At 39.4% G+C, this 12463-nt stretch overlaps 1 protein-coding gene across 4 annotated transcripts in view; it reads left to right on the top strand.

Moving 5' to 3' along the window:
- Positions 1-8246, top strand: part of LOC123991207 (rho guanine nucleotide exchange factor 4-like) — a 97503-nt gene extending 89257 nt beyond the window's left edge. For all 4 annotated transcript variants that reach the window (XM_046292543.1, XM_046292542.1, XM_046292544.1 and 1 more), the window contains one exon: positions 7553-8246. In XM_046292543.1, the coding sequence (XP_046148499.1) occupies positions 7553-7710 (158 nt within the window). In that variant the 3' untranslated portion in view covers positions 7711-8246. The remainder of the gene's footprint in view (positions 1-7552) is intronic.
- Positions 8247-12463: the final 4217 nt, after the last annotated feature.

Raw genomic sequence — 12463 nt, 5'->3', positions numbered from 1 at the left:
TCTCTATGGATATGTATAACCCCTAGTCTCTCTATGGATATGTATAACCCCTAGTCTCTCTATGGATATGTATAACCCTAGTCTCTCTATGGATATGTATAAACCCTAGTCTCTCTATAGATATGTATAACCCCTAGTCTCTCTATAGATATGTATAACCCCTAGTCTCTCTATGGATATGTATAACCCCTAGTCTCTCTATGGATATGTATAACCCCTAGTCTCTCTATGGATATGTATAACCCCTAGTCTCTCTATGGATATGTATAACCCCTAGTCTCTCTATGGATATGTATAACCCCTAGTCTCTCTATGGATATGTATAACCCCTAGTCTCTCTATGGATATGTATAACCCCTAGTCTCTCTATGGATATGTATAACCCCTAGTCTCTCTATGGATATGTATAACCCCTAGTCTCTCTATGGATATGTATAACCCCTAGTCTCTCTATGGATATGTATAACCCCTAGTCTCTCTATAGATATGTATAACCCCTAGTCTCTCTATGGATATGTATAACCCCTAGTCTCTCTATGGATATGTATAACCCCTAGTCTCTCTATAGATATGTATAACCCCTAGTCTCTCTATTGATATGTATAACCCCTAGTCTCTCTATTGATATGTATAACCCCTAGTCTCCCTATGGATATGTATAACCCCTAGTCTCTCTATGGATATGTATAACCCCTAGTCTCTCTATTGATATGTATAACCCCTAGTCTCTCTATTGATATGTATAACCCCTAGTCTCTCTATGGATATGTATAACCCCTAGTCTCTCTATTGATATGTATAACCCCTAGTCTCTCTATAGATATGTATAACCCCTAGTCTCTCTATAGATATGTATAACCCCTCGTCTCTCTATAGATATGTATAACCCCTAGTCTCTCTATAGATATGTATAACCCCTAGTCTCTCTATGGATATGTATAACCCCTAGTCTCTCTATGGATATGTATAACCCCTAGTCTCTCTATAGATATGTATAACCCCTAGTCTCTCTATTATATGTATAACCCCTAGTCTCTCTATGGATATGTATAACCCCTAGTCTCTCTATGGATATGTATAACCCCTAGTCTCTCTATGGATATGTATAACCCCTAGTCTCTCTATGGATATGTATAACCCCTAGTCTCTCTATGGATATGTATAACCCCTAGTCTCTCTATGGATATGTATAACCCCTAGTCTCTCTATGGATATGTATAACCCCTAGTCTCTCTATTGGATATGTATAACCCCTAGTCTCTCTATGGATATGTATAACCCCTAGTCTCTCTATGGATATGTATAACCCCTAGTCTCTCTATGGATATGTATAACCCCTAGTCTCTCTATAGATATGTATAACCCCTAGTCTCTCTATAGATATGTATAACCCCTAGTCTCTCTATGGATATGTATAACCCCTAGTCTCTCTATGGATATGTATAACCCCTAGTCTCTCTATGGATATGTATAACCCCTAGTCTCTCTATGGATATGTATAACCCCTAGTCTCTCTATGGATATGTATAACCCCTAGTCTCTCTATGGATATGTATAACCCCTAGTCTCTCTATGGATATGTATAACCCTAGTCTCTCTATAGATATGTATAACCCCTAGTCTCTCTATGGATATGTATAACCCTAGTCTAGTCTCTCTATGGATATGTATAACCCCTAGTCTCTCTATGGATATGTATAACCCCTAGTCTCTCTATGGATATGTATAACCCCTAGTCTCTCTATGGATATGTATAACCCCTAGTCTCTCTATGGATATGTATAACCCCTAGTCTCTCTATGGATATGTATAACCCCTAGTCTCTCTATGGATATGTATAACCCCTAGTCTCTCTATGGATATGTATAACCCCCCTCTATGGATATGTATAACCCCTAGTCTCTCTATGGATATGTATAACCCCTAGTCTCTCTATAGATATGTATAACCCCTAGTCTCTCTATAGATATGTATAACCCCTAGTCTCTCTATAGATATGTATAACCCCTAGTCTCTCTATGGATATGTATAACCCCTAGTCTCTCTATGGATATGTATAACCCCTAGTCTCTCTATGGATATGTATAACCCCTAGTCTCTCTATTGATATGTATAACCCCTAGTCTCTCTATAGATATGTATAACCCCTAGTCTCTCTATGGATATGTATAACCCCTAGTCTCTCTATGGATATGTATAACCCCTAGTCTCTCTATAGATATGTATAACCCTAGTCTCTCTATGGATATGTATAACCCCTAGTCTCTCTATGGATATGTATAACCCCTAGTCTCTCTATGGATATGTATAACCCCTAGTCTCTCTATAGATATGTATAACCCTAGTCTCTCTATAGATATGTATAACCCCTAGTCTCTCTATGGATATGTATAACCCCTAGTCTCTCTATGGATATGTATAACCCCTAGTCTCTCTATAGATATGTATAACCCCTAGTCTCTCTATGGATATGTATAACCCCTAGTCTCTCTATGGATATGTATAACCCCTAGTCTCTCTATTGATATGTATAACCCCTCGTCTCTCTATAGATATGTATAACCCCTAGTCTCTCTATGGATATGTATAACCCCTAGTCTCTCTATAGATATGTATAACCCCTAGTCTCTCTATTGATATGTATAACCCCTCGTCTCTCTATAGATATGTATAACCCCTCGTCTCTCTATAGATATGTATAACCCCTAGTCTCTCTATAGATATGTATAACCCCTAGTCTCTCTATGGGTATGTATAACCCCTAGTCTCTCTATGGATATGTATAACCCCTCGTCTCTCTATGGATATGTATAACCCCTAGTCTCTCTATAGATATGTATAACCCCTAGTCTCTCTATGGATATGTATAACCCCTAGTCTCTCTATGGATATGTATAACCCCTAGTCTCTCTATGGATATGTATAACCCATAGTCTCTCTATAGATATGTATAGCCCCTAGTCTCTCTATAGATATGTATAACCCCTAGTCTCTCTATAGATATGTATAACCCCTCGTCTCTCTATGGATATGTATAACTGTAAGTCGCTTTGGATAAAAGCGTCTGCTAAATGGCATATGTTATTATTATTATTATTATTATAACCCCTAGTCTCTCTATGGATATGTATAACCCCTAGTCTCTCTATGGATATGTATAACCCCTAGTCTCTCTATGGATATGTATAACTGTAAGTCGCTTTGGATAAAAGCGTCTGCTAAATGGCATATATGTATTATTATTATTATTATTATTATAACCCCTAGTCTCTCTATGGATATGTATAACCCCTAGTCTCTCTATGGATATGTATAACCCCTAGTCTCTCTATGGATATGTATAACCCCTAGTCTCTCTATGGATATGTATAACCCCTAGTCTCTCTATGGATATGTATAACCCCTAGTCTCTCTATGGATATGTATAACCCCTAGTCTCTCTATGGATATGTATAACCCTAGTCTCTCTATGGATATGTATAACCCCTCGTCTCTCTATAGATATGTATAACCCCTAGTCTCTCTATAGATATGTATAAAGTCTCTCCCTAGTCTCTCTATAGATATGTATAACCCCTAGTCTCTCTATAGATATGTATAACCCCTAGTCTCTCTATGGATATGTATAACCCCTAGTCTCTCTATGGATATGTATAACCCCTAGTCTCTCTATGGATATGTATAACCCCTAGTCTCTCTATAGATATGTATAACCCCTAGTCTCTCTATGGATATGTATAACCCCTAGTCTCTCTATAGATATGTATAACCCCTAGTCTCTCTATGATATGTATAACCCCTAGTCTCTCTATAGATATGTATAACCCCTAGTCTCTCTATAGATATGTATAACCCCTAGTCTCTCTATAGATATGTATAACCCCTAGTCTCTCTATGGATATGTATAACCCCTAGTCTCTCTATGGATATGTATAACCCCTAGTCTCTCTATGATATGATATGTATAACCCCTAGTCTCTCTATAGATATGTATAACCCCTAGTCTCTCTATGGATATGTATAACCCCTAGTCTCTCTATAGATATGTATAACCCCTAGTCTCTCTATGGATATGTATAACCCCTAGTCTCTCTATGGATATGTATAACCCCTAGTCTCTCTATGGATATGTATAACCCCTAGTCTCTCTATGGATATGTATAACCCCTAGTCTCTCTATAGATATGTATAACCCCTAGTCTCTCTATAGATATGTATAACCCCTAGTCTCTCTATGGATATGTATAACCCCTAGTCTCTCTATGGATATGTATAACCCCTAGTCTCTCTATGGATATGTATAACCCCTAGTCTCTCTATGGATATGTATAACCCCTAGTCTCTCTATGGATATGTATAACCCCTAGTCTCTCTATGGATATGTATAACCCCTAGTCTCTCTATGGATATGTATAACCCCTAGTCTCTCTATGGATATGTATAACCCCTAGTCTCTCTATGGATATGTATAACCCCTAGTCTCTCTATGGATATGTATAACCCCTAGTCTCTCTATGGATATGTATAACCCCTAGTCTCTCTATGGATATGTATAACCCCTAGTCTCTCTATGGATATGTATAACTGTAGTCTCTCTTTGGATCTCTCTATGGATATGTATAACCCCTAGTCTCTCTATGGATATGTATAACCCCTAGTCTCTCTATGGATATGTATAACCCCTAGTCTCTCTATGGATATGTATAACTGTAAGTCCTGGATCTCTCTAAATGGATATTATTATTATTATTATTATTATAACCCCTAGTCTCTCTATGGATATGTATAACCCCTAGTCTCTCTATGGATATGTATAACCCCTAGTCTCTCTATGGATATGTATAAACCCTAGTCTCTCTATGGATATGTATAACCCCTAGTCTCTCTATGGATATGTATAACCCCTAGTCTCTCTATAGATATGTATAACCCCTAGTCTCTCTATGGATATGTATAACCCCTAGTCTCTCTATGGATATGTATAACCCCTAGTCTCTCTATGGATATGTATAACCCCTAGTCTCTCTATGGATATGTATAACCCCTAGTCTCTCTATGGATATGTATAACCCCTAGTCTCTCTATGGATATGTATAACCCCTAGTCTCTCTATGGATATGTATAACCCCTAGTCTCTCTATGGATATGTATAACCCCTAGTCTCTCTATGGATATGTATAACCCCTAGTCTCTCTATGGATATGTATAACCCCTAGTCTCTCTATGGATATGTATAACCCCTAGTCTCTCTATGGATATGTATAACCCCTAGTCTCTCTATGGATATGTATAACCCCTAGTCTCTCTATGGATATGTATAACCCCTAGTCTCTCTATGGATATGTATAACCCCTAGTCTCTCTATGGATATGTATAACCCCTAGTCTCTCTATGGATATGTATAACCCCTAGTCTCTCTATGGATATGTATAACCCCTAGTCTCTCTATGGATATGTATAACCCCTAGTCTCTCTATGGATATGTATAACCCCTAGTCTCTCTATGGATATGTATAACCCCTAGTCTCTCTATGGATATGTATAACCCCTAGTCTCTCTATGGATATGTATAACCCCTAGTCTCTCTATGGATATGTATAACCCCTAGTCTCTCTATGGATATGTATAACCCCTAGTCTCTCTATGGATATGTATAACCCCTAGTCTCTCTATGGATATGTATAACCCCTAGTCTCTCTATGGATATGTATAACCCCTAGTCTCTCTATGGATATGTATAACCCCTAGTCTCTCTATGGATATGTATAACCCCTAGTCTCTCTATGGATATGTATAACCCCTAGTCTCTCTATGGATATGTATAACCCCTAGTCTCTCTATGGATATGTATAACCCCTAGTCTCTCTATGGATATGTATAACCCCTAGTCTCTCTATGGATATGTATAACCCCTAGTCTCTCTATGGATATGTATAACCCCTAGTCTCTCTATGGATATGTATAACTAGTCCCTAGTCTCTCTATGGATATGTATAACCCCTAGTCTCTCTATGGATATGTATAACCCCTAGTCTCTCTATGGATATGTATAACCCCTAGTCTCTCTATGGATATGTATAACCCCTAGTCTCTCTATGGATATGTATAACCCCTAGTCTCTCTATGGATATGTATAACCCTAGTCTCTCTATGGATATGTATAACCCCTAGTCTCTCTATGGATATGTATAACCCCTAGTCTCTCTATGGATATGTATAACCCTAGTCTCTCTATGGATATGTATAACCCCTAGTCTCTCTATGGATATGTATAACCCCTAGTCTCTCTATGGATATGTATAACCCCTAGTCTCTCTATGGATATGTATAACCCCTAGTCTCTCTATGGATATGTATAACCCTAGTCTCTCTATGGATATGTATAACCCCTAGTCTCTCTATGGATATGTATAACCCCTAGTCTCTCTATGGATATGTATAACCCCTAGTCTCTCTATGGATATGTATAACCCCTAGTCTCTCTATGGATATGTATAACCCCTAGTCTCTCTATGGATATGTATAACCCCTAGTCTCTCTATGGATATGTATAACCCCTAGTCTCTCTATGGATATGTATAACCCCTAGTCTCTCTATGGATATGTATAACCCCTAGTCTCTCTATGGATATGTATAACCCCTAGTCTCTCTATGGATATGTATAACCCCTAGTCTCTCTATGGATATGTATAACCCCTAGTCTCTCTATGGATATGTATAACCCCTAGTCTCTCTATGGATATGTATAACCCCTAGTCTCTCTATGGATATGTATAACCCCTAGTCTCTCTATGGATATGTATAACCCCTAGTCTCTCTATGGATATGTATAACCCCTAGTCTCTCTATGGATATGTATAACCCCTAGTCTCTCTATGGATATGTATAACCCCTAGTCTCTCTATAGATATGTATAACCCCTAGTCTCTCTATGGATATGTATAACCCCTAGTCTCTCTATGGATATGTATAACCCCTAGTCTCTCTATGGATATGTATAACCCCTAGTCTCTCTATAGATATGTATAACCCCTAGTCTCTCTATGGATATGTATAACCCCTAGTCTCTCTATGGATATGTATAACCCCTAGTCTCTCTATAGATATGTATAACCCCTAGTCTCTCTATGGATATGTATAACCCCTAGTCTCTCTATGGATATGTATAACCCCTAGTCTCTCTATGGATATGTATAACCCCTAGTCTCTCTATGGATATGTATAACCCCTAGTCTCTCTATAGATATGTATAACCCCTAGTCTCTCTATGGATATGTATAACCCCTAGTCTCTCTGTGGATATGTATAACCCCTAGTCTCTCTATGGATATGTATAACCCCTAGTCTCTCTATGGATATGTATAACCCCTAGTCTCTCTATGGATATGTATAACCCCTAGTCTCTCTATAGATATGTATAACCCTCTCTATAGATATGTATAACCCCTAATCTCTCGTCACAGCCTTAACATTATCATGTAAAACATTTAGTAGCAGATTTGATTCTGGATGCCATGATTACTTACCCCGCTCTGTTCTCCTCTCCCCCAGCGGTGACCCGGCCCTACTATGACTTCCTGCTGCGTCAGAAGCACCCGTCTCTGCCCAGCACCGTACCCCAGCAGCAGGTCTTCATGCTGGCTGAGCCCAAACGCAAGGCGACCACCTTCTGGCAAAACATCGGCAGACTGACGCCTTTCAAGAAGTGAAACGTCGGAGAGGAGGATTAGAGGAGGAAGGCTTAACGCCTGAACTGACTTTTTTATCCCCAATCCTTTTTTTTCCTTCTCTCGTTTGTTCTTTGTTATACATAATGTTATCCTAATTCATATACTGATTATTGTGAAAGATCAACATGATGATGATGATATTTTTTCTTTGAGAAAGCACTTTATAGGTTGGTTACAATCAGACTTGGGAATGGTTCTCCCGGACATCGTGTATACTTTGGGAGAATGTTACTAGGACTATTTTACCTGCTACTGCTACTACAACTTCAACCAAGCACCGATTGGTACTAATATTACTACTGCTGTGTGATCATGTGACTGCCAATGAGGCTCCTCTTTTTGGAAAGACATTGACTGACGCAACTAAATGATTTTTTCCCCCAGTGTTTTTGTTTTGTTTCGACCAATGCCAACTGTTCACAGTGCCAGATCAATTTTGCTTTTGTATTTAAGTTTGTGCTGTGTCTGCTATTGAAAAAAAGGTGAAAAGGGGGGATAAAGTTTATTGTACTTCTCTTTGTGCAAAGATGTTTTCCTGGTTTATTTTGAGCATTTCATAACAGTCGATACTTAAGGGTGTGGTGGGGTCTTAATGTTAGTGTAAACAGTCTGAGAAAAACAAATGGTACCCAGATTCGATTCTCAATTCTTCACAAATCTCCCGTTTGAGTTGCAGCAGCCCACAAACGCACACACACACCTGACCTTTGTCATTAGCCTTACACTGTGCATATGAGTAATTAACCCCTTTATAGAAGTGCCATCTGAAGTGTGTCCTGGATGCTTTGAAATAGTGTGAAGAGTATGTTTTTACCTTTTATCAACCCCTGCATTCATTTAGCAACATTTTCAAATTCACAATGTATTCTCCTACTGTGGCAAAATGAGGCTCGATTTAAAACAAAATAAATTAACCTTCATTTAACTAGGCACAGTTAAGAAAAAATTATATTTACAATGATGGCCTACACCGGCCAAACCCAACGCTTGGCCTATTGTGCGCTGCCCCATGGGTCTCCCAATCACGGCCGGTTGTGATACAGCCTCTAGCGCTGAGATGCAGTGTCTTAGACCGCGGCGCCAGTCGGGAGCTTGATTGAAATGGTACAACTGCACTTTCGTCCCCCTGGTAAGTGCAATGCCACAATACCACATGATTTCATATAATCAGAACATTTAACAGACTTTAAATATTGAATATTAAAAGTATGTTAGATTTTTCTAGCCTGGTCCCACATCTGTTGTGCTTTTGGCAACATTGCTGTCATGACAATTCCACAAGGTGTTGGCAAGAGCACAGAAACAGACTGGTATCCAGGCTACTTCTTTTCCATACAAGTTTAACAGGGTGGATCACCTTCTGGAAGTTCTACCCATTTCCTCCCATGTCCCCAGAGGCTTCATCAGGACGTTTTCTGTTTGTCTGCGACACCTTTCAATTGTAGATGAATATTCATGAGTTTCTGGCAAGACAAAGTTGACTGTTGTGATAAAAATGTATTTTTGTGTTCCTGCTGATGAAGAGACTACAGGGAGCTTGAAGAATCCCAGGAAGTAGGTTAGCTGGGCGAGATGACAGCAAAACAACACCTACTCCTGATGCTTTTCATCTCGCTTCACTGTCCAAAAGAACTACAAATTCACATTTGAGAAGGGTAACCTATTTTTTTGACGATCTGAGGCACTGAATTGTTAGTGCGCTGCAGACATTGTGGGTTTCTGTCTACTAAAATCGTAAAGATGCTAAAGACTGGAGTCATAAACCATGCCTTGTATGCCACCTTCTTAACATGATGGCATAGGATTTTTTTATGATTCTGATTTTCCCTTTCCATTTCCAAAAAGACAAACTGATCATATCAGCGGCTCAAAACATATAACACACATTTATAATCAATCAATTGACCATGGCTACTGTATATTGACTGTGATCAGGTTCAAGAGGCCTACAATATGATGGGGTTGACACAAAGAAGCCTGAATCCAGCTTTCAGTTGGAGATGTTTTCCTCTTCAAAAGAAAGTAGCTCGGTGATGGATTGCTCTCCCCTGGGATCCACTGTGATGTCTGGAGAACCGGGAGACACAGAGGGATGTGTGTGTATGATTTCTAAAACAAAGTGTGTGTCTTGTCACCTCGAGGTAGAGATATGGAACATGGCCTCTCAGAATTGAGTTTGCAGCCCTATAACTCACCTGTCACGAGGGTTATGCAGCACTATAACTCACCTGTCACGAGGGTTATGCAGCACTATAACTCACCTGTCACGAGGGTTATGCAGCCCTATAACTCACCTGTCACGAGGGTTATGCAGCACTATAACTCACCTGTCAAGAGGGTTGTGCAGCACTATAACTCACCTGTCACGAGGGTTGTGCAGCACTATAACTCACCTGTCACGAGGGTTATGCAGCACTATAACTCACCTGTCACGAGGGTTGTGCAGCACTATAACTCACCGGTCACGAGGGTTAGGCAGCACTATAACTCACCTGTCACGAGGGTTGTGCAGCACTATAACTCACCTGTCACGAGGGTTATGCAGCACTATAACTCACCTGTCACGAGGGTTATGCAGCACTATAACTCACCTGTCACGAGGGTTATGTAGCACTATAACTCACCTGTCACGAGGGTTATGTAGCACTATAACTCACCTGTCACGAGGGTTCTGCAGCACTATAACTCACCTGTCACGAGGGTTATGCAGCACTATAACTCACCTGTCACGAGGGTTATGCAGCACTATAACTCACCTGTCACGAGGGTTATGTAGCACTATAACTCACCTGTCACGAGGGTTATGCAGCACTATAACTCACCTGTCACGAGGGTTATGCAGCAATATAACTCACCTGTTACGAGGGTTATGCAGCACTATAACTCACCTGTCACAGGGGTTAAGGATCCCTATAACTTACATGTGACCAGGGTTTTGATAGGGTTTCTTTTGGATCCACACAAGCATTCTCAAACAGGCAGATACCATATGGATCTTGAAGCTGGACATTCAGGTATCTATGGCCTAGCGTGCTAGAATAACCTTGGTTTAAAAGCAGCATTCATCTAACATTTTCCCAAATGGTTTATTTTGACATTTGAGAAGGTTTGGTAAATTGGAATTACATTTGTTACATCATGTTTTGACTAAATTGAAGACTGCATGCATAGACCTAAACAGATGTTTTGTAGTTAAAGTAGTGTTTTGCCTTTAAAATGCAGTCAGTGTTTTTACAACCTCTGCAGAACATGGCAGTTTCTCTGCTTTGATATGTAAATATCAATCAAAAAGTTGTTCAAATGTCAAAGGCGATTTTGCCCATGACTGAACTGCATGCCAAACACTCCTAAAAAAACATTTTCAAAAAGTCTGTCGGTCTGGAGTTTACTGACTCTTACTAGAGCTATAATTGGCTGTTGAATATACTGTATACTCCCCCTGCCTCTCCACAATTTGTACACTCATTTTAGATCTATTGAGACATAATACAATCAATACTTTCCCACTGTCACTAATTAGCAAATGATTACCGCCCCCTCCCCCCAATCATTAGTTCATTGTAGTGACAGAGTAATTACACCTGAACTGATGCTATTGTTGTTGGTTTTTTACCTGTATTTAACTAGGCATTGTTTTTTAACTAGGATCGTTGATGACCTGGTTCTGAATAGACATCTTTAAACTCATATGTCCCTCTGGTGAGAAGGAAGAGGAGATACAGTAGACTACTTCAGTCTTTCAGTGGTTTAAAAACAACCCAAACATTTCTTTGAATAGTGAATTCCTTGAAATTCGGACTGAGCATTTTTTTATTTGACCTTTAATTTGACCTTGAAGTTGGCTGCTCCAATGAGAATGAAATGTCCTCTACAAGAGAACTGTTCTGCCAAGAACTGTTCTGCCAACGAGTCATTGTTAACTTATATATTGCTGTACACATTTCTATTTTCCTGGGTTGGGTGAGTTCTTACTTTCAGTCTCGTTATTTTCAGAAACACATTAAAACACTGAGCCAGTGAGAGTTCCAATGTTTCAACTTAAATATGCGTGCTTGTAAAAATAAAATAAAAAGTTTAACTATAGTTAGTTTTAATTACGAAATGAAAAAGGAGGTGTTTGTATGGTTGTTTACATATGCACTCAATTATGGGAAAATAAAACGATTCAAAATGTGTCACTGACTGAGACTGAATTGTGTCCATTTCAGGATCTAATATATATATATATAGATTAAATAGTTTTTCCCCTCATCAATTTACATACAATACCCCATAATGATGAAGCAAAAATAGGTGTTAAGAAATATCACATTTATACAAGTATTCAGACCCTTTACTCAATACTTTGTTGAAGCACCTTTGCCAGCGATTACAGCTTTGAGTCTTCTTGGGTATGATACTACAAGCTTGGTACACCTGTATTTGAGGAGTTTCTCCCATTCTTCTCTGCAGATCCTCTCAAGCTCTGTCAGGTTGGATGGGGAGCGTCGCTGCACAGCTATTTTCAGGTCTCTCCAGAGATGTTCGATCGGGTTCAAGTCCAGCCTCTGGCTGGGCCACTCAAGGACATTCAGAGACTTGTCCCGAAGCCACTCCTGCATTGTCCCGGTCATTGTCTTGTTGGAAGGTGAACCTTCACCCCAGTCAGGTCCTGAACTCTCTGGAGCAGGTTTTCATCAAGGATCTATAATAATAATAATAATAATAATAATATATGCCATTTAGCAGACGC

The sequence above is a fragment of the Oncorhynchus gorbuscha genome, linkage group LG12 (assembly GCF_021184085.1).
Source record: "Oncorhynchus gorbuscha isolate QuinsamMale2020 ecotype Even-year linkage group LG12, OgorEven_v1.0, whole genome shotgun sequence".
In the NCBI taxonomy this organism is placed as follows: Eukaryota; Metazoa; Chordata; class Actinopteri; order Salmoniformes; family Salmonidae; genus Oncorhynchus; species Oncorhynchus gorbuscha.
The sequence above is the reverse complement of the archived record's forward strand: the minus strand, read 5'-3'. Positions and strand labels throughout refer to the sequence as shown.